At 36.7% G+C, this 21648-nt stretch overlaps 3 protein-coding genes across 7 annotated transcripts; 2 read left to right on the top strand and 1 right to left on the bottom strand.

Moving 5' to 3' along the window:
- Positions 1 to 1261: 1261 nt before the first annotated feature.
- On the top strand, positions 1262 to 5587 carry LOC140791224 (uncharacterized). 2 transcript variants are annotated; one of them, XM_073141653.1, is made up of 6 exons: positions 1262 to 1567; positions 2646 to 2992; positions 3988 to 4092; positions 4193 to 4240; positions 4949 to 5203; positions 5294 to 5587. In XM_073141653.1, exons 2-5 carry the CDS (start codon positions 2726 to 2728, stop codon positions 5186 to 5188), a joined length of 660 nt encoding a protein of 219 aa, XP_072997754.1. In that variant the 5' UTR covers positions 1262 to 1567; positions 2646 to 2725; the 3' UTR covers positions 5189 to 5203; positions 5294 to 5587. The 2 variants fall into 2 exon arrangements, with proteins under 2 accessions (XP_072997754.1, XP_072997755.1); XM_073141654.1 differs by lacking the exon at positions 1262 to 1567 and adding an exon at positions 1972 to 2120.
- A 4942-nt stretch (positions 5588 to 10529) lies between these two features.
- LOC140790425 (probable protein phosphatase 2C 2) lies at positions 10530 to 13797 on the top strand. Its single transcript, XM_073140512.1, has 4 exons — positions 10530 to 11140; positions 12251 to 12439; positions 12539 to 12774; positions 12974 to 13797. The coding sequence occupies exons 1-4, from the start codon at positions 10943 to 10945 to the stop codon at positions 13536 to 13538; spliced, it is 1188 nt and encodes a 395-aa protein (XP_072996613.1). The 5' UTR covers positions 10530 to 10942; the 3' UTR covers positions 13539 to 13797.
- Positions 13798 to 14733: 936 nt separating this feature from the next.
- Positions 14734 to 21015, bottom strand: LOC140791126 (putative RNA polymerase II subunit B1 CTD phosphatase RPAP2 homolog). Of its 4 annotated transcripts, none has more exons than XR_012109524.1 (7): positions 20346 to 21015; positions 19313 to 20059; positions 18999 to 19192; positions 18654 to 18917; positions 17888 to 18046; positions 14876 to 15068; positions 14734 to 14791 (listed from the first exon to the last, which is right to left on the bottom strand). XR_012109524.1 is itself a non-coding variant. In XM_073141531.1 (6 exons), exons 1-6 carry the CDS (start codon positions 20908 to 20910, stop codon positions 14964 to 14966), a joined length of 2034 nt encoding a protein of 677 aa, XP_072997632.1. In that variant the 5' UTR covers positions 20911 to 21015; the 3' UTR covers positions 14734 to 14963. The 4 variants fall into 4 exon arrangements, 1 of the variants encoding a protein (XP_072997632.1); XR_012109526.1 differs by having other exon boundaries at positions 17888 to 18012; XR_012109525.1 differs by having other exon boundaries at positions 14734 to 15068; positions 17888 to 18012.
- Positions 21016 to 21648: the final 633 nt, after the last annotated feature.

The raw sequence follows: 21648 nt of genomic DNA, 5'->3' as shown, positions 1-21648 counted from the left end.
CGATGTGAACGTATGTAGACGTTTGCACGCGGGCATTCAAACAAGGTCAAGTGAGTTCGAACGCACAAATTATGTTTTCTATCGATGCAACCGCTTGCAGGTGTTCGCAAGGGGTGTTCAAATGCTACCCTCTTGCATTCGAACGCGACATACATAATCCTTATTTTCTGAAGGAAACAACTAAAACAATAATAAGAGTAAACTCCCATAGGGTGTATCCATGCTCGAGACAACTCGGTGGGTCCGAATCATATCAGACATTGGGCGAATCAGCTTATGTGGCAGTCATATCAAAATACATCAGCTGCGAAATGACCTAGATACCCACATTGGTGGGAAAGAACTTAATTTTTAGTTTGGTCCAATAATAATGGACGAATATACCCTCCCTCATCTTCATCTTCTCTCTCCATCTCCTCGTTATCTCACTCTTTCCTTCCCTCCCTTCTTCCCTCCCTCTCTCTTTCTCGACGACGCTATCGCCCACGATGACGGTGGCGTAGGAGGATGACGGCGGCGCATGAGCAGAAATCGACTACCCGATGGAGCAGCGATCGGGTCTCTCCCTCCCTCCTTTTCGACGATGCTACCACCCACGATGACGGTGCCGTATGAGCAGGACGATGGCAGCGTGGAGGCGATGACACAATGGAGCAACGTCCGATGCCACGGGGTGGCGCTCTATTCACTAGCGGTGATCCATTTCAATAACAGCGGTGGCCAAGACTTCTCCTTCACTACCAAGATTTCTCCTTTCGGTTGTGGGCAGTACACGGGTTGAACTCCTTGATCGTGACTAGGATGAGAGGATCGAAGCTACCGCCAAGACTTCTCCTTTCGGTTGCGGCCAGGACACGGGTTGAACTCCTTGATGGCGGCCAAGACGCGAGGATCAGAGCAGTTGATGACGTCGCAGGAAGAGGATGAATAGGAGAAGAATTAGAAGGGAATGACAAGGGGACAAGGTTTTCGCCAGTGCGGAGAAGGGAGTAGTTGTTTTGGAAGTTGGAGTTGCGAATCACAACGGAGTGGGAGGTGGTGAGGTTGGTGGAGGATTGGAACCAGGGGTCGTCCGACGCCGACCGCATAATTAAGGGGTGACATTATAACCTAAAAAAGTTAAGGGATCTCGGTAAAAACTGAGTATAGTCAGGGGGTGTCAGCGTAATTAATCTTTTTTTTTATTAAAAGAAAAAAAACTTTTTTAGTCCTTAGAAAGAATAAAATATATAATAAAAAGCCAAAAGTTAAGGTGGAAAGAGAAAGCACGGAAGGTATAATCCAGAACGGACGTTTGACTGCGTGGGCATGTTTGTAGTCTTTCTCCTCCTCCCCCATCTCTATCTAATCTCATGCCTTGAGAGAAGAGAGACACATCGCCGTCTTCTATCCGCCTCTTTCCTCTTATTTCTTCCTCTCCCTTCCATTGATACGCCTTTCTCTTCTCACCCCTTCCTGAAGCCCAATCCGTTCTATATAAGGACAGAAAGACCACAAAAAAAAAAAAAAAAAAATACCTCAGCTTTTTAGGACTCATTTCCCTTAATTCGTGCTCAAGGGGCTAAAGGTGAGATTTTTATAAGCTTGGTGGGTGAATTCGTGCATACTGTACCTTTTCTGCTTTCTGGGTTTGATGCTTGGTGATCTGTAGCTGATTGTCAGCTTAATTCTGTCCCATTTCCTCTTGTGCTCGTTCGTTGTTTCCCGGTAATTCTGCTTTGTTTCTTTGGGATCCCGATGAATTTTTGTGTGAGTTTGCTCAAGATCATGACAATTTCTGGAAATTGTGAAGAAGGGAGGTGAAAAAGTGATGACTTTGATGATTGATTGTTGGTTTGGTGTTGATTGCAAGGCATTATATTTTTTTGAGATTCCTTTTCTACTTTTACGAGTCTTTATCACTTGTTAAATTCTCCCTGATGTGACTTGCATGAGAACTTTATATTGCAACTGTCTACCAATCTACTTGTCATTGATCAGCTGGAAATTTGTGGCCGAGATGTGCTTATTTTCAGTGATCATGATTTGGTTTCGAGTCTTCTCGTGCAATCTAATATTGGGTTGTGGTTTCTGTGATCAGACTGGTTCTTGATGGCCAATTGCTTTGGAAGAGCCATTTTGTAATTGGTTTTCCTTCCAGAATTTCTTCTTAAGAGATTTCTAAATTGATCGCCATAATATGTGTATTGTGACTTCCTTTCTTTGTTTTCTACGTGAATTTCTGACTTTATAGCTGTTTAGTTTCTACTTCATGATCTAGTTCTTCCTCAATAATTCCACAAAGATAATGATAGTATCCATGAATCTTTTCCGTTTTTTATGAAGTGCTACTCTTTGTTAACTTGGACTGACCCTTTGTTCTTGATTTATTTTTCTTCATAATTGTGTTTGTTATGATGTTCATCTTAATACAATGTATGTGAAACATTTTTTTTAAAAAATCTTTTGCATAGTCTCAGCATGAATGATACAGTAAAAGACAAATGGAACTACTGCCATAAGATCAGTACCCGTATTTAGTTTCTGCATCATTGTAATTCATTTATGTAGTATATGGTTTATTTGCCCTTCCTTTTAAGTGATTGTCTCATGCAGTTTCTTCATTGTTATTGTGGATAATGTGCTTACTGTTTGTTCATCTCAAGGCACGCTGCTAAACATCATCTACTGTTCGTATAATTGAAGAAAGGAATATTACCAATTAATCATACCTAAGATACCATAGATGGGGTCAGAAGGGCCTTCAGTGGTAAGAGTCCATGTTACTGGATTTAAGAAATTTCATGGGGTCTCCGAGAACCCAACAGAGACAATTGTAAGTAATCTGAAAGCATTCATGGAGAAGAATGGATTACCAAAAGGTCTTGTTCTTGGTAGCTGCAATGTTCTTGAGACTGCTGGCCAAGGGGCACTTGGTCCACTTTATAGAGTATTGGAATCTGCTGTTGTTGGAAGAAACGATGGGTCGTCAAACTCGGAACAAGTCATTTGGGTCAGTTCTTAGCTTGTCTTACCATCAAACTATATGTAGTTTAACGGCTTTTCAAGAATATATTTAAGCATCTGTGTGCAGTTTACAATCTCATAAGCATGGAAAGAAAGTATTGAAAGTGACTTTATGAATTTTCGTTTCTTTCTCAGTGTCGTCTACTTCTCTGGCTAAACATTGTTCATTCCATCATCAGATTGTGCTTCCAAAAAGGCTCTTTCTGCTGCTTTCACTAATTCAGATATCAGAATGCTTGACATCCATGCATTTCTCTTAAGAATTCAAATCAAAGGGCATGTTGGATAGTCCATCAGGAAAACTATGAATATATTGCCTTGCTGATACTGTAACAATATTCCACTCATGATGTTCTGATGGATTTATATTGAAGTTTTGCAAGATGATATAAAGTATCATCTAGGTTTATCTGAAGTATGTCTGACTGTGGCCATTTAGGCTGATATTGTTAATATTTCTCAAATCATGATGCTGTTGCTGAACAGATACTGTTTGTCATCCTTAACCCATGAATTGCTTTGAGCTGAAATCTGTAACCAATAGAGTATGGTAAAGGCACATCTTAAAGTAGATAAAAGTCATTCTATTCTGATTGTCAGAAGACATTGAAAAGATGGCTGATGGAAAGCAAGGCTTCAAACTCTTCTACGAATAGAACCTGTTTAAAGTGTTCAATTTTGTGTGTTGCTACAGTGTAAATCATGACTAGAACTATAATCAGGATAGTTAATTAGGAAAATAGATACAAACCAATTAGGAGAAATTAATGCTTTTTCTTATTGACAAAATTGTTGTGAAAACTGGAAACTCAGATATCTGTAAGTGAGAATTGCAATGCTCATATATCCATGAAGCATAAGTTGAACTTTCTGTGCCAAAAGAAATACTATTTCGTGTGCACATACCACAGTTGCTTGTTGTAATTTGATGTTATTTCAAACTAAGATATGTTGTTTCTATTTTACATGATGTAACTTCAGCTCCACTTTGGAGTCAATAGTGGTGCAACAAGGTTTGCTATTGAGAATCAGGCTGTCAACGAAGCTACTTTCCGTTGTCCAGATGAGTTAGGATGGAAGCCTCAGGTTACATACTTTCTCGTTATCTCACTCTGGTCATTCTTAAATTTGACATCTAGTTAAACTAGTTTGATATCCAGTTATTTTATCATCATTTGTCTTGTAGAAAGTCCCTATTATACCATCTGATGGAAACATCTCACGAGCAAGAGAGGTACACTTGTTCTTTTAACAATTTTTCATTTTCTGTGTGCATCACTTTTAGAAATAGTGGTTAATCTACTCCTAGGTCATTTGTTATCAAGTGGAAGTTATCATTATGATAATTGCTACATTGAGCATCTTCTTAAGATAGTTCTTGTGTTATATATGTGCACTTTATTCCTGTCTGTGTTCTCATCACAGTCTATTGAATGTTGCCATGTGCTGTAATTTGTCCTCCGGTCTTCATATTGCTGAGAGACTTTAGAATTAGTCAAAAGTATCGGCATGTGTCCAACTTTCTTCTGTATCTCCTTATCCTCGTCACCTTTGGTAATCTTTGTTTCTTTCTTTCCATAGACAGGGATAAAGATTGTTGAATGAAATATGTAATAAATAAAAGATAATCGAGAGATATTTGTAATGTGACGATAAGATCTTTTCTTAAGTCCTAGATTTCCTTCGGGATATCAATCAGAGGGATTTGTAATATGATAATCGAGAGGGATTAGGAAGATAGCAGGAATTTGGAAAATGACAGATTTTTCTATGAATTATCTCGTATTTATCTCTGCAGCTGGAAATGATTGTATCAGTCTTCAAACAATTTTTCTTGTTGCCTTTTTTCATGTTGTATAGAAATCTAGCAAAAGGCAGTAGTTGGTTCTTCTAACTCTATTTATTTGTTCCACCCCAAAAAACTTCTTTTACTTGCATTTAGACGACACTTCCTGTCAATGAAATCACCAAGGCTTTGAGAAAGATGGGTTATGATGTGATGTCTTCCGATGATGCTGGTCGATTTGTATGCAATTATGTCTACTATCACTCTCTCCGGTTTGCGGAGCAACATGGGATCAAGTCTCTCTTTGTACATGTCCCTCTCTTCTTGACAATTGATGAGGAGATCCAGATGCATTTTTCTGCTTCCCTTCTGGAGGTACTTGGCTCCTTGCACTAGTACCAAAATCTGAAGGTATGCCCCCTGGAACAGTTCTTCAGTTCTGTGTAGTTCATCAATTTAAGTGCTGAAGTGCACTGACAAGTTTCGCCTACTTATTTGTAGTGCAATTGCTATGTCTTGAAGCATTGAAGGTATAAATGATATATGGTTTCACAGACTGGCAAATAAAAGTACATAACGGAACCTATTGTGAGACCACAAATATGTCTTAATTGTTCAGTACATGTATGTGAAGGAGGACCATTAATGACATTCTTGTATGTTTGGGGGGGTGTATAAAAATGCTTGTTTCTAATTTCTTGTGGTTAGATGTGACATATATGTCATGTATCTAATAAGCTTGTTTAAAAAACTTCCTTCAATAAAGTTTGAAGAAGTCCCTGCCATTTATCTGAATAGTTCTTCTTTTACTTGTTATCTCTAGATTGCTTCATGATTTATGCCTTAATAACTATTCCATTGTTTTGTGGGAATAATATTTATTTTGTTAATATCCATTTCAACTCATTAACTCAACCTTAAACTGGTCGGTTTTCTTCTTCTTCTTTTTCTCCTTGTTTCTTGGTAGCTTTTCTATTTTGTCTTTGCATTCGGAAATTTTCTTCTGTAATATGGACAGTCATTCATCTAAATTCTGGTCCTATTATTAAATTAAACCATTGTATATTTTAGTGGCCCACCCTCACCTCAATGAAGCAGTCAGTAGATTCTTGTATTTTGAGTACCATGGCAATGTTCTTTTGCCGCAGTCGCTAAAAACCGTAGAATGTGACCAAATTGCCTGCCCCAGATTTGATATATTTGTACCGATAAATAGTTTAGGAAACTTAAGAATGTATGAACATAAATATACTGCTTGCATAATTGTTAAGTAGATTTTCTGTACTTCTGATGATGCCATGGCATCTTTCTCCAAGATAAAGGCCACAATTTTGAAGACAATAGTTTTTGTGTTCATTTCCTGTCAATGTTTTTCTATCTTCGTAGAAGATGGAATGTAAAACCTCAGTTCAGAAACAACATGTCAGATGTTATGTTGCAGGAGAAAAAAGACTGAAGAGCATATTTACATTAGAGAGTCATCAACTAGTCTTTGGTGCCATAATTAAGTTAAGTTCATTAGAAATAAGTTATTTATTTAGTTCGTAAATCTTCTATTTGGGCCTGATTTAGGTTTGTATGTTGTCATATAAGGAAAACAGAACATCTTTAGCATCTGAAAGGATGGTTCAACTGGAATATCATGATAGTCCAAAAAAATAACCATGACAACTTTGAATCATCAAGTGCAATGAGAGTATTTGATCCACTGTGTCAAGAAAGATCTATTCTCTTGCCGAGGAATTTTTCGATTCATTTCACATTTTTGAAGATTGAGATAGATACAGTTAAAGACAGATAGATAGGGTATTGAGAAGGCCATGGATTTTCATTTTACTTTAGACAATATTGTTTTTGCTGGTGTCATGCAAATTGCTGATGCTAAAATTTTTTATATCTAGAAATTTTCAGATCATAAGATGTTCTTGTTTTCTTTTTCATTTCCTGAAATTGTTGATAGCTAGGAAAGAGTGATAGTTCATGACACAAAATCTAAAGAACCTGGCAAAATTTTATTTCTCTTGCATGAGAACATGAGTACATTGGTCACGAATTTCTAAATTAAATAGTATTCCATAAGCTGGAATCTTGTAAAATAGTTTGATAGTTAGGTCTATCATCACAAACGATATAATTTAAGCCTTACATCTTGTTATATTTAGCCCATGTAACTTATAAAAAGATAAAAACTATGAACTAGCTATTGTAAATGCCACCAATTAGGGTTCATCAGTCCAACCTCTGATAAAATCCAATATTCTCTTCCCCTTTAAAACCATAGCTTAGTCTAAAACTACCAAAGGTGCTAAAAAGAATAGTAGAAAAGTGGCTACAAGAATCATTTTACTAATTTCTTTGTTAACTTAAACTAACCAATCTCTTACAAAATGGTATCTGATTTGAAATATTTCAGTTAGGGATGCCAAGTTTACCTTCTAAAATATCAACAAATATACACTTTGTCTTCCTTTTTCCCCTCTTCTAACTTCTAAAAATTCCTTGCCTAAAAGACCATTACAAATTCCAGACTATTGACATTTTCTGAAGGGTATTTCAGTAAATTTAGTTAGTGAGGAACAAGGTTAGAAAGTGTCTTAGAGTTATTTTTATGATTTTATTTATGGAGTTACATTAATTATTGTCTATGATTAGGGACAGTTAGTAAAATAATAATAAAACGTGATATAATAATTATACGCAAGATGGAAGGATAGGATTACTAATTGCTCAAATATTGGGTGTTAATCACAGAATTATTAAAACATAAGGTGTTATTTAAAGACGGTTGCTTAAGGTTATGATCATCTTTTGAGCATTTTTTTAAGTAATTCTGTCATCCCAACAGAAAACATTTAAACATACTTAAAAATTGGTTTGGTACCATACTAACATTATTAATCTAGAACTAAAAAATAGTTTGATTGCCTTATTAGGACAAGCAAATTATTTTTATTCGTTAAAACATTAATGCGTGATTCTGCAGCAGCGTATCATAATTTTAAATTTAGGCTCGAAATTAATTTCAAATGTAGCTCGAAAAGAATTCCTCTTGTTGATCAAAGCTTTTTTTAGTGATTTAAATTAGGGAAAGAAAAAACTATCAAACATAAAACTAGGCCAAGCTCCTTCTATCAATAATTCTCATCTCTTCCTCCAATTAGTGGGAAAAAAAAAGAAGCATAATATTGTCATTTCTGGTACAACTCCACATCTCTATCCAACTAATCCTCTGCCTACTATATAAAGTGCATGGTTAGGTCAAGATAAGAGAAGAGATGAGTCTTTAAATAGTTGGGCATTTGGCGTTTAAAAGAAAGAAAAAGAGGCATGGCAATTGGCAATGCATTCTTCTCTCAGTTAGTGGCAATTGCAAGAAAGGAGAAGGAACTACCAACCACTAGTAAAAGCACAAAGGAATGCATTCCCATGCATTCAGAGAACTAGACATCTGTTGGTCTTTGATTTGTAAAAGCACAAAAGAAAGCATCAAAGGAAGAATGCTTGGATTAATGGCCAGAAAGTATCAAACAATTTGGTCAACTCCTTTTAATGCCTCCTTATGGGTTTTGATTGCTTTGAAATACTAATCATCTTTTTCCTTTTTCTTTTTCTTAATAGATAATAAGCTCCCTCCCAGGTTTGATAAATTCTAATGAAAATGTATTAAATATTAATCTCAATATATATTTATATAATATACCGAGAATTAAAATCTGCTTGATTCTAATAATCTTTTACGGCATTGTTTGTTAATTTATTTTGATGCTCCTCGTGGATCTCGTCACAACAAGAAAAGGTGCACAATTAATTAACTGTTTGCCTTACCTTCAACTACCAATATTAATATATTATTTGTTTCATACTTTGTAGTTGATTACTATATCCTTATGTCTAAGAAGTAGTTAGAAATTCAAATAGAGTTGCTACTTCTCTTTCAAAAAAACATTCAAATAGAGTTGCTTCCAGAATAAGCAAAACAAAAATAAAAAGGATAATATATTCTTTTAAACTATCTAATGCATGGTTGTTTTGGATAGTTTTAGATTGCTAATATATAAACATTCTTAGGCCATGTCAAACAACAAAGTCAAAGGGTTAAGCATTTCAACAAGAAATTGAAGTTAAATATACTAGGTAAACTATAAATTACTTTTAGTGATTGTGCCTAAAATTAAAAACTGTGATTTTTCTCTTCTGTGATCTCAACTAATGGGCAAAATTAAAATTGCTGTTAATGGAGTCATCAAATTACCATAATACCTCTGTGATTTTTCTATTCATATTTTAAAGATAATTCAGATATTTTATTCAATGATTATCTATTTAAATGAATGTATATAGCTATAGGAAGATGGTATATAAGAGGAAGAAAATGCATTTTGTCGTAAATTTAAAGAACGAAATCGGGCGAGTAAATTTTAGTGGAAGGAGAAAGACGAAAAAAAAAAAATCCCTCCAAGAATTTTTTTTTGAATTTTTTTAATATCTTTTAGGGTTCTAATGAGAATTATAATAGTTTTATGATACAAATAAAAGTTTAAAGGGTAGATATAATCACAAGAATAGTTTATTATTTCAATTAGTAATTCTAAATTAAATTCGTGAATAAGACGATAATGTTAATATGTCGTGCATATGGATTGGAAAACTTGCAGAAATTTTCTATATCTTTTGATTCTAAAATTTTTGTACCCTAATATCGAGCTCCGTAGTTTGTTTCCATGCTAGATAAATGTTGAACTAAAATTTAGTATTTTTAGAATAATTTGTGAGTTAACATATCAATACTAAACTAACAATAGATAATTTTCACAAAACAAGAAAAATATTTACTAATAAAATAATTTTCCGTAAATAATAAATTACCTCTATAAAGAGATATTAGACTTTCTCAGTGCAAATAAATAAACCAAGAATATCTTTATTGGGTTTGTTTAGGTAATACAATTTACTTGGTTGTTATTCTTTGCAAGTCATAAATTGAAACGATGTAAAGCAAATAAAAAAAGTAAAATAAATAAAAATAAAGATCAAATAATTTGCTTCATAGGTTTTGATTTGAAACCTCTCAAACCAATAAATTATGGGGTTTGGAAAGACCCCATTTGCGACTTCCCCAACTTGCAAGCAAAGAGATTGGGCCAAATTATAATTATATGTTTCTGACTCTTAGCAACAACATAAGAAAGCTATTTTTTTTAATAAAAAAATATTAAAATCATGAAACGAAGCAAGACGAGAAGAGAAACTTTGCAACCTATTAAATAAATTGCTGCTGAATATTAATTAATAGTACTCTGTTTTTAATATTCGAGAATTATTATTATCATTATTATTATTATTATTATTATTTAATTAGCTCGACGTATATCTAGGAAAATCCCATTTGCATGTAATTTGGAATATGTTTAAGGGCATTTTCGTCAAATGAGGGGGGAATGAATCTTCTCAATATTGATGGTGGCTTCCTCTTCTGTGACGCCAGCAGGTGTGAACATGCAATGCCCCGACCTAGATACTACTCTCCTCGTGATCAAACCTATTTTCGAATTATAACCTCATTCAAATATAATATACCAAACATATCCTTATCATCCTTCATACAATCTAGTTTGGAGTCGTAGGATCTGACTACTGTGCCAAGGGATTAGAGCATTGACTTCCGAACGCCGTCGAAGGGCATTTTCGTCATTTAAGAAGTTATCTTACCCACCACGCGCCCCTACCATGGCTTAACGCGGCGATCGGTCTCGCCGACCACAACGTGTCCTTTCCACCGCCTCATCTTGCGGGTACGCGAGATGTCACTTAACCGACAAGTGTCGGTCACGAGTGCCAGCCCACCTGTCGCCGCCGGTCAGCGCCATATAAGAAGCCGATTTGGAAAGAAGAAGTCTTTGTTTTAAGTCGCCCACTTTGCCGAGAGACGATTCCAGTTAGCCATCTGAGAGAGAGAGAGAGAGAGGAGAGAAACTCTAGAAAAGAAAAGAAAAGAAAAGAAAAGAAAAAGGAAAAGAAAAGGAAAGAATAATTTGTACGCAGCTTTCTTTGGATAGGATCGCATCAGGAAGAGATCCTTTTGGGATATTTGATCTCGTCGGCTCGAGACGTTTCGATTGGTGTTAGGCAACGAAGGAATCGGTGGAGAATATGGTGGCCGGAGCGGAGGTGATTCACCAGGGTATCCCGGTATTGGAAGTCCAGTTCCGGTGCGTCGCCAAGGGATTCGAGGATGTTGTCGACATCTCCGCCGTATCAGCGGCGGCGGCGGTTGCTGCGCCGCCCTCGTCTCCGGTGTTCTCTAGGGGATCGGGGGATGTACTGGCTGATGAGGCGGCGAACGAATTGGTGAGTTTTTGGTTGTTTTCTTGGAGTTTCTGATGCTGGTTCTCTCTGTTGCGTTGATTTAATGACTTAGATCCCAGATCTTTTGTGAATTTTGGGGAATTAGTTGCTTCAAGAAATATTGATATGGGTTTGTTTCTTTTTATTCCCAAAGTAATAGCCAAATTTAGGTAGAATTAGGATCGGAGTAAGTCCGATCCTTAATTGGTAGATCTTAATGTTCGTAGTTCATGTAGATATATCATTGTTTGGGGAATCAATTATTTCGACCTATTGATTAGCTTCCTCTGTTGATCATAATTGTGTAATATATTTGCCAACTTTTGGGGAGTCAATTATTGGGTCTCGTGATTAATTTTCTTTATTTAAAAGATGTGCTTTTGCAGAAAGGTTTGGAAATTTTAACGAACAATGATTAGATTGGATGAGAGTGTTAAATTCTTGACTCCGCGTGGGATCTTTCTGAGTTAAATGATTTGACAAGTTTTAAAGCAGTGAGCGTCAACTTATTTTTTTCAGTTTTTTGTGGCTCAATTTGTATTTTGCTTAGTTTTCTATTGTAAAAGTGACTCTTTCCTTCAATATAGGGGAATGCTTTTTATTGAATCTTTCTCAATAATGTCAAAAAGGAGGTAAAGTTATTATATTCTGCGAAATCGATAGAATATAAATAGAAAAAAAATCTGTAGGTTATCTTTAGTATCATGCTATTAAACTTTTCTTGAATCTCTCTGTTTAGACGCCATTAGGTAGGATGATGTTACTGCTAGTCTATTCATGCTTAAAGTTTGCCCTTGAAAAGTCTGTAATTTTTCGTGCAAATGAAGTATAGTGTTATTATTGGAATGTTGTATCTGTTTGTCTAGGATCATTGTTTCCTCATTTAAGCTAATAATTTGGATTAGGTTAGTGAAAGTTGCTGATCTGATGCCTTCTTACTAAGCGAGTTGCTTATGTGATCCCTTGATTTATAGTTAGAAGTAAATTTATCCATTCATTTTTGTGATGTTCCCATATGGATAGGTATTTCAAATTTCATCTTGTTTAGATGGTCTTCAGTTGTCACGCTTTTTTGTAATAAAAAGGTACTGACTGGGTGCATTCTTGATATAGGATTTGAGATCTTCAGATGCCACTTTAAATGTGTCAGTGGAACCGTTGCAGTTTGTTCCTAATATTCGATCTGGTAGCTTTGCCAACATCGGTCCAAGGAGATACATGGAAGATGAGCACATCCGTATCGATGATCTTGCAGCTTACTTGGGCTTTTTGAGGTGCCCTACACCAAGCGCCTTTTATGGGGTAAGTTAACTTTCCTTCTTTTTAGTTTCATACCTTTGCTTCTAATATTTAGTTGAGTGTATAGTTGATCTGTGATTCCGGTCCTCATGAATAATTCAGGTGTTTGATGGTCATGGTGGTCCAGATGCGGCAGCCTATGTCAAAAGGCATGCAATGAGGTTCTTTTTTGAAGATGCCAACTTCCCTCAGGCATCGCAAGCTGATAACATATTCCTGGAATCAGTTGAGGATTCTGTTCGAAGAGCTTTCCTTATGGCTGATCTTGCTTTGGCTGATGATAGCACTGTTAGCTCTTCTTCTGGAACGACAGCAATCACAGCATTGGTCTTTGGAAGGTATATGAGGATACGAGCAGTTTCTATTTTAACCTCCAATCATTCTGTTGGGTACTACATATAGTAGTTGTGCTACATTAGCCTCAATTGTAATTTTTTTTCTAATTTATGGTGGGAAGTCTTTTTTGCCTTTATCCATTGTTATTTGTTTGAGTCCTTTCTATTCTCTTCTCATCATTTGTTTTTCTACACTATGCAGGTCTTTATTGGTGGCCAATGCTGGTGACTGTCGAGCAGTCTTATGCAGGAAGGGGATAGCAGTGGAGATGTCGCAAGACCACAGACCCATCTATACAGCGGAGCATCAAAGGGTCTTGGAATCTGGGGGCTTTGTTGACGATGGTTACCTCAATGGTGTCCTATCTGTCAGCCGAGCTTTGGGAGATTGGGACATGAAGATGCCTCAAGGCTCTCCCTCACCCCTCATTGCTGAGCCAGAGTTCAGGCAGGCCGTGCTGACTGAGGATGATGAGTTTCTAATCATTGGCTGTGATGGTATATGGGATGTGATGTCCAGTCAGGATGCTGTGAACATCGTCCGCAGGGGCCTCCGACGGCATGATGACCCCGAGCAATGCGCAGGAGAGCTCGTGATGGAAGCGTTGAGGCTCAGCACCTTCGACAACCTCACAGTTATTGTCGTTTGCTTCACTTCAGAAATCCACAGCTCGCCTCCTAGAGAAGAACCAGAGCAGCAGTCCAGGATAAGGTACAGCAAGTGCCTATCAGCCGAGGCCCTTTGTACCCTTAGGAGCTGGATGTGAACTGATGGTGGCAATTGAGGTTGAAGAGTTGAGGAAGATTGTGTGTATATATATGAGTAGAGATGATGAAATTCATAGCTTTAATTATGTTCTTTTCATAAAGCTGCTCAGAGTTTTGTAGGGGCCTTTTCTTTGTGCTTCCTTATCTGGGTATGTTTTTCTTGTTCGTTGTACATACATACGTTGTCCAGTACTTTGTTATGTTCTGGCAGAGCTGATTTAATAAAATCTTGATACGTATTCGTGTTCTTTTTGATAAGTTGCTCAATATAGTTGTACCTTTTATGATCTTTTAACTGTTCTCAATTGGCAAGCTTAGGTCAATCTTGCAGAGAACCGGAACCATGACCCTTAGAACCCGGTATTGGCCGTATGTTTCTAGGATAATTACTTTTTTAGATTATCATACGCGTTCAGAGTAGTGCATGTTTCCCTCCTTTTTCATATCGGAAGAGTCGCTTATATTGACTGGACACCAATAGTAGGTGGAATATCTTAATCGCTTTGATATTTAGAACGATGACTTCAAAGCCTCCTTATAGAAGAATCAATTTGTCGGCCAAATCGGCCAAGTTTGACCTAGTTTGCCCGAGGTAGGAGTCAGCATTTAAAAGTATTGATAACATTGGGAGGTAATGCATTATCCTGCTTTGATGCGTTGACGTGTGTATCCACCGGCAATGCTACAAACCACGAATATAATTCAAGATACTATATGAAGTTGATGAGATTCCAATAGTTTTTTATCAAACAAGCCATCCCAACTTTTTTAACAGCGAATTCTGTGTCACGACTTATAAGAAAATCTTAAAACCATCAAAATGTAAATAGTTTTTTGACTCGGCGATTTCATTTTTTTTTCCTAACTAAAGCAACAATTTATATTTAAAAATCACTAATCTCATATTTAAGTTTTAAAATATACTAGATACGTGAAACAGAAAAATTAAGAGCAAACTTAAAATAGTAAAAATATTCGAGATTCCTTTGCTCGAACAAAGACAAAAAACAAAAAATTCTTATATGAAAATAGTTGATATCAGTAAAGGGATATTTACTCATGTACTCCTCACCATTTAACTAAGTTCGCGTTCTAATGCGCATGTGACCCGCATGACCCGCATGAGACATTCGTTTCTTCCATTAGAAATCTAACACCAAGAGACAAGTCAATACGAGGAAATGGGACAGAAAATTAACTTGAGGAATATCAACATGGGTTTCATTCTGTTGTTGTGTAATCCTTTCCATTCCTGCACATTGTCCAGAGAAAAGATATAATTGGTACATGAATTATAGGTTTATATACAGCAGCAACAACAAATTACAACATTTACACGGTTCTTTGGATCGCCTCCGTGCCTAACATAAAATGAACTACTTAGAATCAGTTTCCGGTTCCTCCACTCCATGATGATTCCAACATTATTTGCCGCACTGCGTTGAAAAATTAGGAAACCTTCCCAAGGGTATGAAGAGATCTCTGATGGAATCGTACTCCTCTCCAGTTATTCCCGCAGAATTAAGTATCTGCTTCAAGATAAAAATGTGAGCTAAGTGAATCAAAACCTAGATGCTAAAAAGAAATCCTTCCCGAAGATAATTATGAATCATAACAAAGCAGAAGGGTGTGTCACTTGGCGTAATGGTAAAAGGCTTTTTCTATGTGCTTATAGTATGAGTGGAGGGACAAAATTAATCTCTCAAGTAGTCACTGATAATCATCTACTACTACAGAGTATTCTCCACAGGCAGGTGTTTCCCTCAATGATGCAAGCATGTACGTACACACTAGCAGTATACCAGAACTAGGTACAGTAGATATGGTATCGGCACATGAAAATGCAAATTGAAGTTGGTTTTGCTTCTTCAGATGACTACAAAAAGTCCCCACTTAAATGCTTTAGATCTCCATAGATAATGCCTTCATTACTTTTAACTTTACTTGTAATTTCCATGTTTATCCTGCTGTCATGCAGGTGACCCTGGTCATCTCAGCTTCTGGTACAGATCTATTTTCCCACCTCCAAATTATTTTCAGAAGAGCAACTACTCTTGTGCATATCAAACATCAAAATAAACTTTCAAGCACATATTTGCAAGTTGCAACAAGAAATAGAAATAATGCATCAGAAGACAGCCCCCCGAACATGACCGATCGAGCTTAGTACCAATAATGTGAGATGACAAAGATGGATCATTGTGTATTTCAAGGGCACTAGGTTCTTACTTAGTGTATGAAGCTCCTGTCAATGTACAGTCTAGAAAGGGCAAGACATACTGACCGTTACTCTCATTCCTGGAAATAATGTTTCTGTGACTCAAACCAGCATGGACATGCCTTACTGTCCACTGATGTTGCGGCCTATGTACCATTGTTAGCCTAAGTTGCCAATACTTTCTCAGAATTACCACATAAAATGCCTAAGCCTTTCTATCTTGTTGCATCCTTCAACTTAAAATCAAGGAATTGAGTTTTTGAAACCATGGTTTGCCAGATCAGCTGAACCCAATCTCAATCCAAGCCCGATCAGAACTCTCTTTTTCTCTCTGGTAACGCAGATCTAACTCCGGCAAACTCCGACGAACTCTATTATATAATTTTTAAATTTATTTTTTTATTTCTCTCTCAATTTTTTATTTCTTCTATTCTCTATTCTCTCCCTTTTTTCTCATTTTCTTCTACTTCTTCACTGCATCATAGTTTTTTTTTATTTGATTTTCTTCCACTCACTCTCTTTCTAATCTCTTCTTTTCAATTTTTATTGCACCATAGTTTTTCTTTCTTTATTTTCTTATTTTTGGTAAAAAAATTCTAAATTTTTAAAAGTTTTCCTATAATTTTTTAATAATATTTAAAATTTTATGTAATTAAAAAGTCCGATGAGATCCAGGCGACCAATGCGACTGGTACGGCCAATCCAGCCAATACGTACTATTTTTTCAAAAGGCCAATCCCAATTTTTCAAACCTTGTTTGAAACCCACTAAACATCTCCATGGACATATTTATATACTCGTATGTTTCAGATCTGCCATCTAGTCATATTGGCTCCCATAGGTTCCAGTATAACAAATTTTGTTATACCGACCCATGTCAACATTCATAATTTAGCAACCTAAATAATTTCTAACAATCTTTGCCTGGAAAATTAGAAAATAGTGGTGCTGCTTCCTTGCATTTACATAGGTCATGCCTAATATCTTGTCACAATATCCTATAGATCCATGTTTTGTTCCTAGGAAATGAAAGTATTAGGAAGTCACCGTTCACGTGAAGTGTTTGGTAATTAATTTCTGGATTTTTGGTGCTCAATTCTTTGGGTAGGTCCTACAAGAGAAAGTCTAGGAAATCAGGAGCTCAATTAAGATGTGAAGAGAAAATACCACTGAAATGATTGCTTCGAGAAAAGGAGAAACAGAAATATGTTAAGTTCTTAACCTTAAGTTCAAGGTGGAAAGTAGTTCACCTAGCTATCAATTGGATGCAAAAGAGCTATCAATTTGATGAAGTTAGTGTGTGGACCAGAAAGGTCTAAAATTGATCCTTTTCAAAGTAGGGAAGTGGAAATTTATCTGAGATTAGTTGAGAATTACCCATTTATCACCATTTGGATACCAAGTTTCAAAACTGTGTTTCTAAAACAAGCTTCACTTTCAGTTCTTTTAAAGAGAGTTCTATAACTTTGTTCCATAAAGCACAAATTTAGGTTAGTTGTTTGATTGATAATCCTATTTTTTCCTAAACACACTTCCATGAAAACAACATACCTGTTTTTCCCTAAAGAAAAATGTGTTTCCAACTTTCGAGATCATGTTTACATGAGTAGTGTTTTACCTTCTTTTTTTTAAAAAAAAAACAGGTATTTTAAGTTACTCCAAACCAAGTTCACAAAAACAAGGTTTTCTGAAACATGCAAAACCAGTCAGCCACAAAGTTCTCAAATTTCCATAAAGCTGTCCTATCTGATACTCCACACTAGATAAATTCCATGAAACAAAAAGGAACTACCTCAGACAAAATTTGGCATAAAAATACAAGATTTTGTTTCTAGATTCAGGTCCTGATGTTTCTTGTTCTATAACTGATCAATCCAAAGAAAATAAGAATTGCAGAATATCACAATGAAACAATCTTTTTTTTTTACAATCCAACTCAAAGTTGCACAATAGAGTGCGTCTAGGAAAATGCAAATTATACCAACAAATACTTTGATATTGTGGTTTAGAATTAAAAGAAGTAAAGAACTACACACCGGTTAATAGTGTCGCCATGCAGAAAATAAAACAATAAGATAACCAATTACCAATCTCAATTATGTAAACAGCAGAGGGAAGAAAGTGATTTACCTTGTGTAATAGCATATTCCTGTTTGTCATATGCGGAGCAAGAGCAGGAAGTCTATGCACAGAAAGTGCATCAAGGAACAGAAGAACAATCACTTGCCATTGCTTTACTCGCAAGGAGGGTAATGCTTCAAAAAATGACATTGTATCAAGCAAACGGTCCTGGATACAGATGTACCCTCATTACAAAAGTATCAGAAGAAAAAGACAAGAAAAAAGAAAATACATGTAGAGAGAGATAGCAATGAAGTAGATATTCCATAGATTTGATCCTAAAAATAAAATGGATTAGGAAGAAAGAATAGCCTAGATTTTTATATTCCAAAGATTGGATCTGCTCCATTTATAATAACCAAAAGAAACAATATTCCAATCAAACATCCTACCCACCCCCTGCATGGTTTGCCACTTTGTCCATCAGTCCACATATCCTGAACAGATAGGGACTATAACAATTAACAAGATTACAGATTTTTTTCAGAACCTAAAATGTGATCCTCTCACCTCTGCTTCATTGCTGCTCTGTCCAGTCAACCACATAATAAACAAGTCCACATTTTGACAGATAATTATAAGAACAACACCTATAACTTTTTAAGTCTAAAGGAGGAAGCTCTTTGCCATATAAACTTATGATAACAGTAATAACCAAATTAAAAACTAGCTTTATATTAAAGTACTCCAGAACATGTATAATGTTTTAGTATTTTACAAGAGAAACTCCAAGCTACCTAGATTTGACTAATATAAAAGCAGGTAAACGCTATACCAGTGTTTTCTCCAAAATTGAAACTGGCGTTGACAGCCTAAGATCCAAAAGTAGTCCCGGCAGGGCACGGCATACAAATCCATCCAAAGCTTGTCTTATTTCAGATGATTTACCATCTGGCAAAATCTTCTTACGGGGATATTCTGTCCCATTAACCAACAAAAATTCATCCTCGGAACTTTCATTGTGTCCATATATGTAAGCCAAAGAAGCACATGTTACCCATCCAAAAATTGTCATATACATTGTTGCAAAAGATGATAACTGAACAAAGAAATACAAGATTATGCATCAGTTTGCACAACAAAATGAAAATCAAACTATTAGTAAGGGGGGCAAACATACACTTAAAGAGAAACCCTCCGGTGGCGTGTCATGCCAAGAGTCCTCAACCTCAAACATGTCTGTGTCCAGAAGTATAGTCTTGTTAGGCCACTTCACAGCTCCCCTATCAAATTCAAATGTATCCTCATTTTCCTCAGCATCCCCAATATCGGTATCCTGTGGTTGCGGCAATATTACAATTCCAGCTTCCAAAACTGCAACAACAAAATGAAACTTATCAACCGATTATATCTTTCCTTCACAGATATGCTGACATGGAGCCAACTAGATTAATAATTTCACCAATACTCAATTTGCAAGGGTTAAAGTTTTACCTGCATCCTCTGCATCAGATTTGCCTGAAGACACATTTTCAGCTGCTTGAATTAGTGCAGCTGCGCATGCCTCAGCTGATGCAAACCTCAAGGAACTATCTACATCTTCCTGTTGCAAAATTTCAATGTTTTTGCTGGTTTCCTTTACATCCTTTCCTTCAAATCCTGTTGAGGTTATATTCTCATCGGCCCATTTGACAGAGCAACTTTTATTCTTGGATGTTGTGCTCTTCAATGAAGATTTCAAGGGAGGTTCTTTCATTTTCTCCTTGGAAGCATTGTCTCTCTGTGCATTTTCCTTTTGAGGCTGTACCAGATGATTTTCTGTTTTAAGAAAGGCTCCATTTGGTGAAATTACAGAAGTCAGGTTCCCAGCTAGTATAGTACTTGTGAAATCCATGTGCTCTGAATTATAGTGATTTGAAGCAAGAGTCTTTTCTTGTGCCTGGTTTCCAACAATAGAAGTACTTGCAAGATCCACTTCATGCTTCTTATCTGTCCTACCCTTTCTTAATGAATTACCCTTGGAGGAATTGGATTTAGGCTTAGCTGATTTCTTCTTGCTCTGTTGCAGAACCACACTTTCCAATTTCTTAGCTATTTCGTCAGAGATATCTTGTGTATGGATTGAGGAAGAAACCCCATTAACCTCATCACCAACAAAAGTAGTATTCTTAAAATCCGCTTCACTACATCCAGCATCCACACTTGTCCTTGTTGACTTCCCTTTTTCTGTAGGCTTCAACCCTGAAACAAAGAATGCATGCTCACTCCTGCATTCACAGAGCAAACCACAACCAAAAAGCTAATACAAAACTATAGTTATTTCACATAAAAATGAGAAATTTCTCCGCTTATTTCTTTTTCTTTAGGTTTCCAGTCTTGCAGCAAAGAATGCAAACTCAGTCCTTTATTCACAGAACGAAACCACAGTCCAGAAACTGACAAAATGATGTTTCCCCCATATTTATCCCTAAAGAAGTTATTGTACTAATCAACGGAGGAAGTCCTAGTTCCTGAACGAGTAATTTACCTTTATCGCGATCAAACTGAGGAACGTAACCCTCAATAGCATCAGAAGGGCCAATCCACTCCTCCAGCGATACTTCTCCCCTCCCTATCTCATCCCTCTCCTGAATCATCAACTTAGAAAACCTCAAATCTCCATACTTTCCTAATGCCTCCTCCTCCTCCTCTCCTGCCCCATCCTCAAACAACCTTATTACCTTCTCAACCTTGGAAACACTCAAGTCCGCGCACCGCTCAGTAGGCAAACTCGCCGCAAAGGCCTTGCTCTCGACGAGGCAAGAGGGGGAGCAGTACTTGTAGGTCTCCTCGAGGTCGTAGACGCGGTGCTCGCGGAGGGCGATGCGGAAGCGGCCCTTGCGTGGCCGGGAGGAGGAGGAGGGAAGAGGGTAGGGGCAGAGAGGATAGCCGCAGAGATTGGCGATGTTGCGCTCCGCGACGACGTCATCGTAGTCCGGGCCGGAAAGGACGGCGCCGGCGGCGAGGAGCTGGCGGTCGGATAGGGCGGCGCCTTCGAGTAGGGCGAGCTGGATGCGGTGGACTGCGGCGGCGGGTGATCGCGCGGGTTTCATCGTCGCGCAATTGAGAGATAGAGAGTTAGGGTTGAGCCGCCGAGTTGCTAAGAGCTGCTACTGGACCGACTTAGAATAAATCCCGCTCTTGAAACAATTTGTCATTTATATGACATAGTTTTTATATAATATATAGGAAGACGGTAACTAAGCTGCGGTTGAGCGAGCATGGCTCGGCTTGAGACTTGAGCTCGATTCGAGCTGAAAAAACTTAGCTTGGCTCGGCTCGGCTCCAACTTCATAAGGCTCGGAATTGGAACTTGTAGTAATCTGGTTGAATGATGCAACTAATATTTAAATTACATGAAGAGGACTAGAGGAGAACATAAAGAAGTATAGTTTTGATGTTAAGTCGAATGATGCAACTGACACAGATTAAACATAGTGTTTAGAGTTTAATAATGAAATACTTATAGTTAAATAATACAGAAAAATATAATCTTGTCTAATAAGTATAGGATCATCCAACAAGTATATATAAGAAACAAATATAGAATCATCAACTTAGAAAAATACCCTTCAAATGAATATAAAATTATCTTTCACATTAGTAATATGAAATATATTTTATAAAAGTATAAATCACTTAAAAGTTAAAATAAGAAGATATACTAACAGTAATACTAAATATGTGATGAATAATCTAGCAAGTTAATATGGAGACCATCTTTTTCAGCATGTTTTTTTAAAATAAAAAAAGGTTAAATTTTAGTTATAACATTAAAAATAAAAAAATTG

The sequence above is a fragment of the Typha latifolia genome, chromosome 6 (assembly GCF_019914945.1).
Source record: "Typha latifolia isolate L0001 chromosome 6, TyphaL0001v2, whole genome shotgun sequence".
Lineage (NCBI taxonomy): Eukaryota > Viridiplantae > Streptophyta > Magnoliopsida > Poales > Typhaceae > Typha > Typha latifolia.
The sequence above is the reverse complement of the archived record's forward strand: the minus strand, read 5'-3'. Positions and strand labels throughout refer to the sequence as shown.

What these genes read in the sequence shown, in the direction of transcription:
- LOC140791126 (XM_073141531.1), bottom strand. Translation starts at nt 20,910, where the DNA reads ATGAAACCCGCGCGATCACCCGCCGCCGCAGTCCACCGCATCCAGCTC. An exon ending in ATCTGATGCAGAGGATGCAG is followed by an intron (nt 19,193 to 19,312) that starts GTAAAACTTTAA and finishes TTGTTGTTGCAG; the next exon opens with TTTTGGAAGCTGGAATTGTA. An exon ending in CGGAGGGTTTCTCTTTAAGT is followed by an intron (nt 18,918 to 18,998) that starts GTATGTTTGCCC and finishes TTCTTTGTTCAG; the next exon opens with TTATCATCTTTTGCAACAAT.
- LOC140790425 (XM_073140512.1), top strand. Translation starts at nt 10,943, where the DNA reads ATGGTGGCCGGAGCGGAGGTGATTCACCAGGGTATCCCGGTATTGGAA. An exon ending in CACCAAGCGCCTTTTATGGG is followed by an intron (nt 12,440 to 12,538) that starts GTAAGTTAACTT and finishes TGAATAATTCAG; the next exon opens with GTGTTTGATGGTCATGGTGG. An exon ending in ACAGCATTGGTCTTTGGAAG is followed by an intron (nt 12,775 to 12,973) that starts GTATATGAGGAT and finishes TACACTATGCAG; the next exon opens with GTCTTTATTGGTGGCCAATG.
- LOC140791224 (XM_073141653.1), top strand. Translation starts at nt 2,726, where the DNA reads ATGGGGTCAGAAGGGCCTTCAGTGGTAAGAGTCCATGTTACTGGATTT. An exon ending in ACTCGGAACAAGTCATTTGG is followed by an intron (nt 2,993 to 3,987) that starts GTCAGTTCTTAG and finishes ATGTAACTTCAG; the next exon opens with CTCCACTTTGGAGTCAATAG. An exon ending in ACATCTCACGAGCAAGAGAG is followed by an intron (nt 4,241 to 4,948) that starts GTACACTTGTTC and finishes ACTTGCATTTAG; the next exon opens with ACGACACTTCCTGTCAATGA.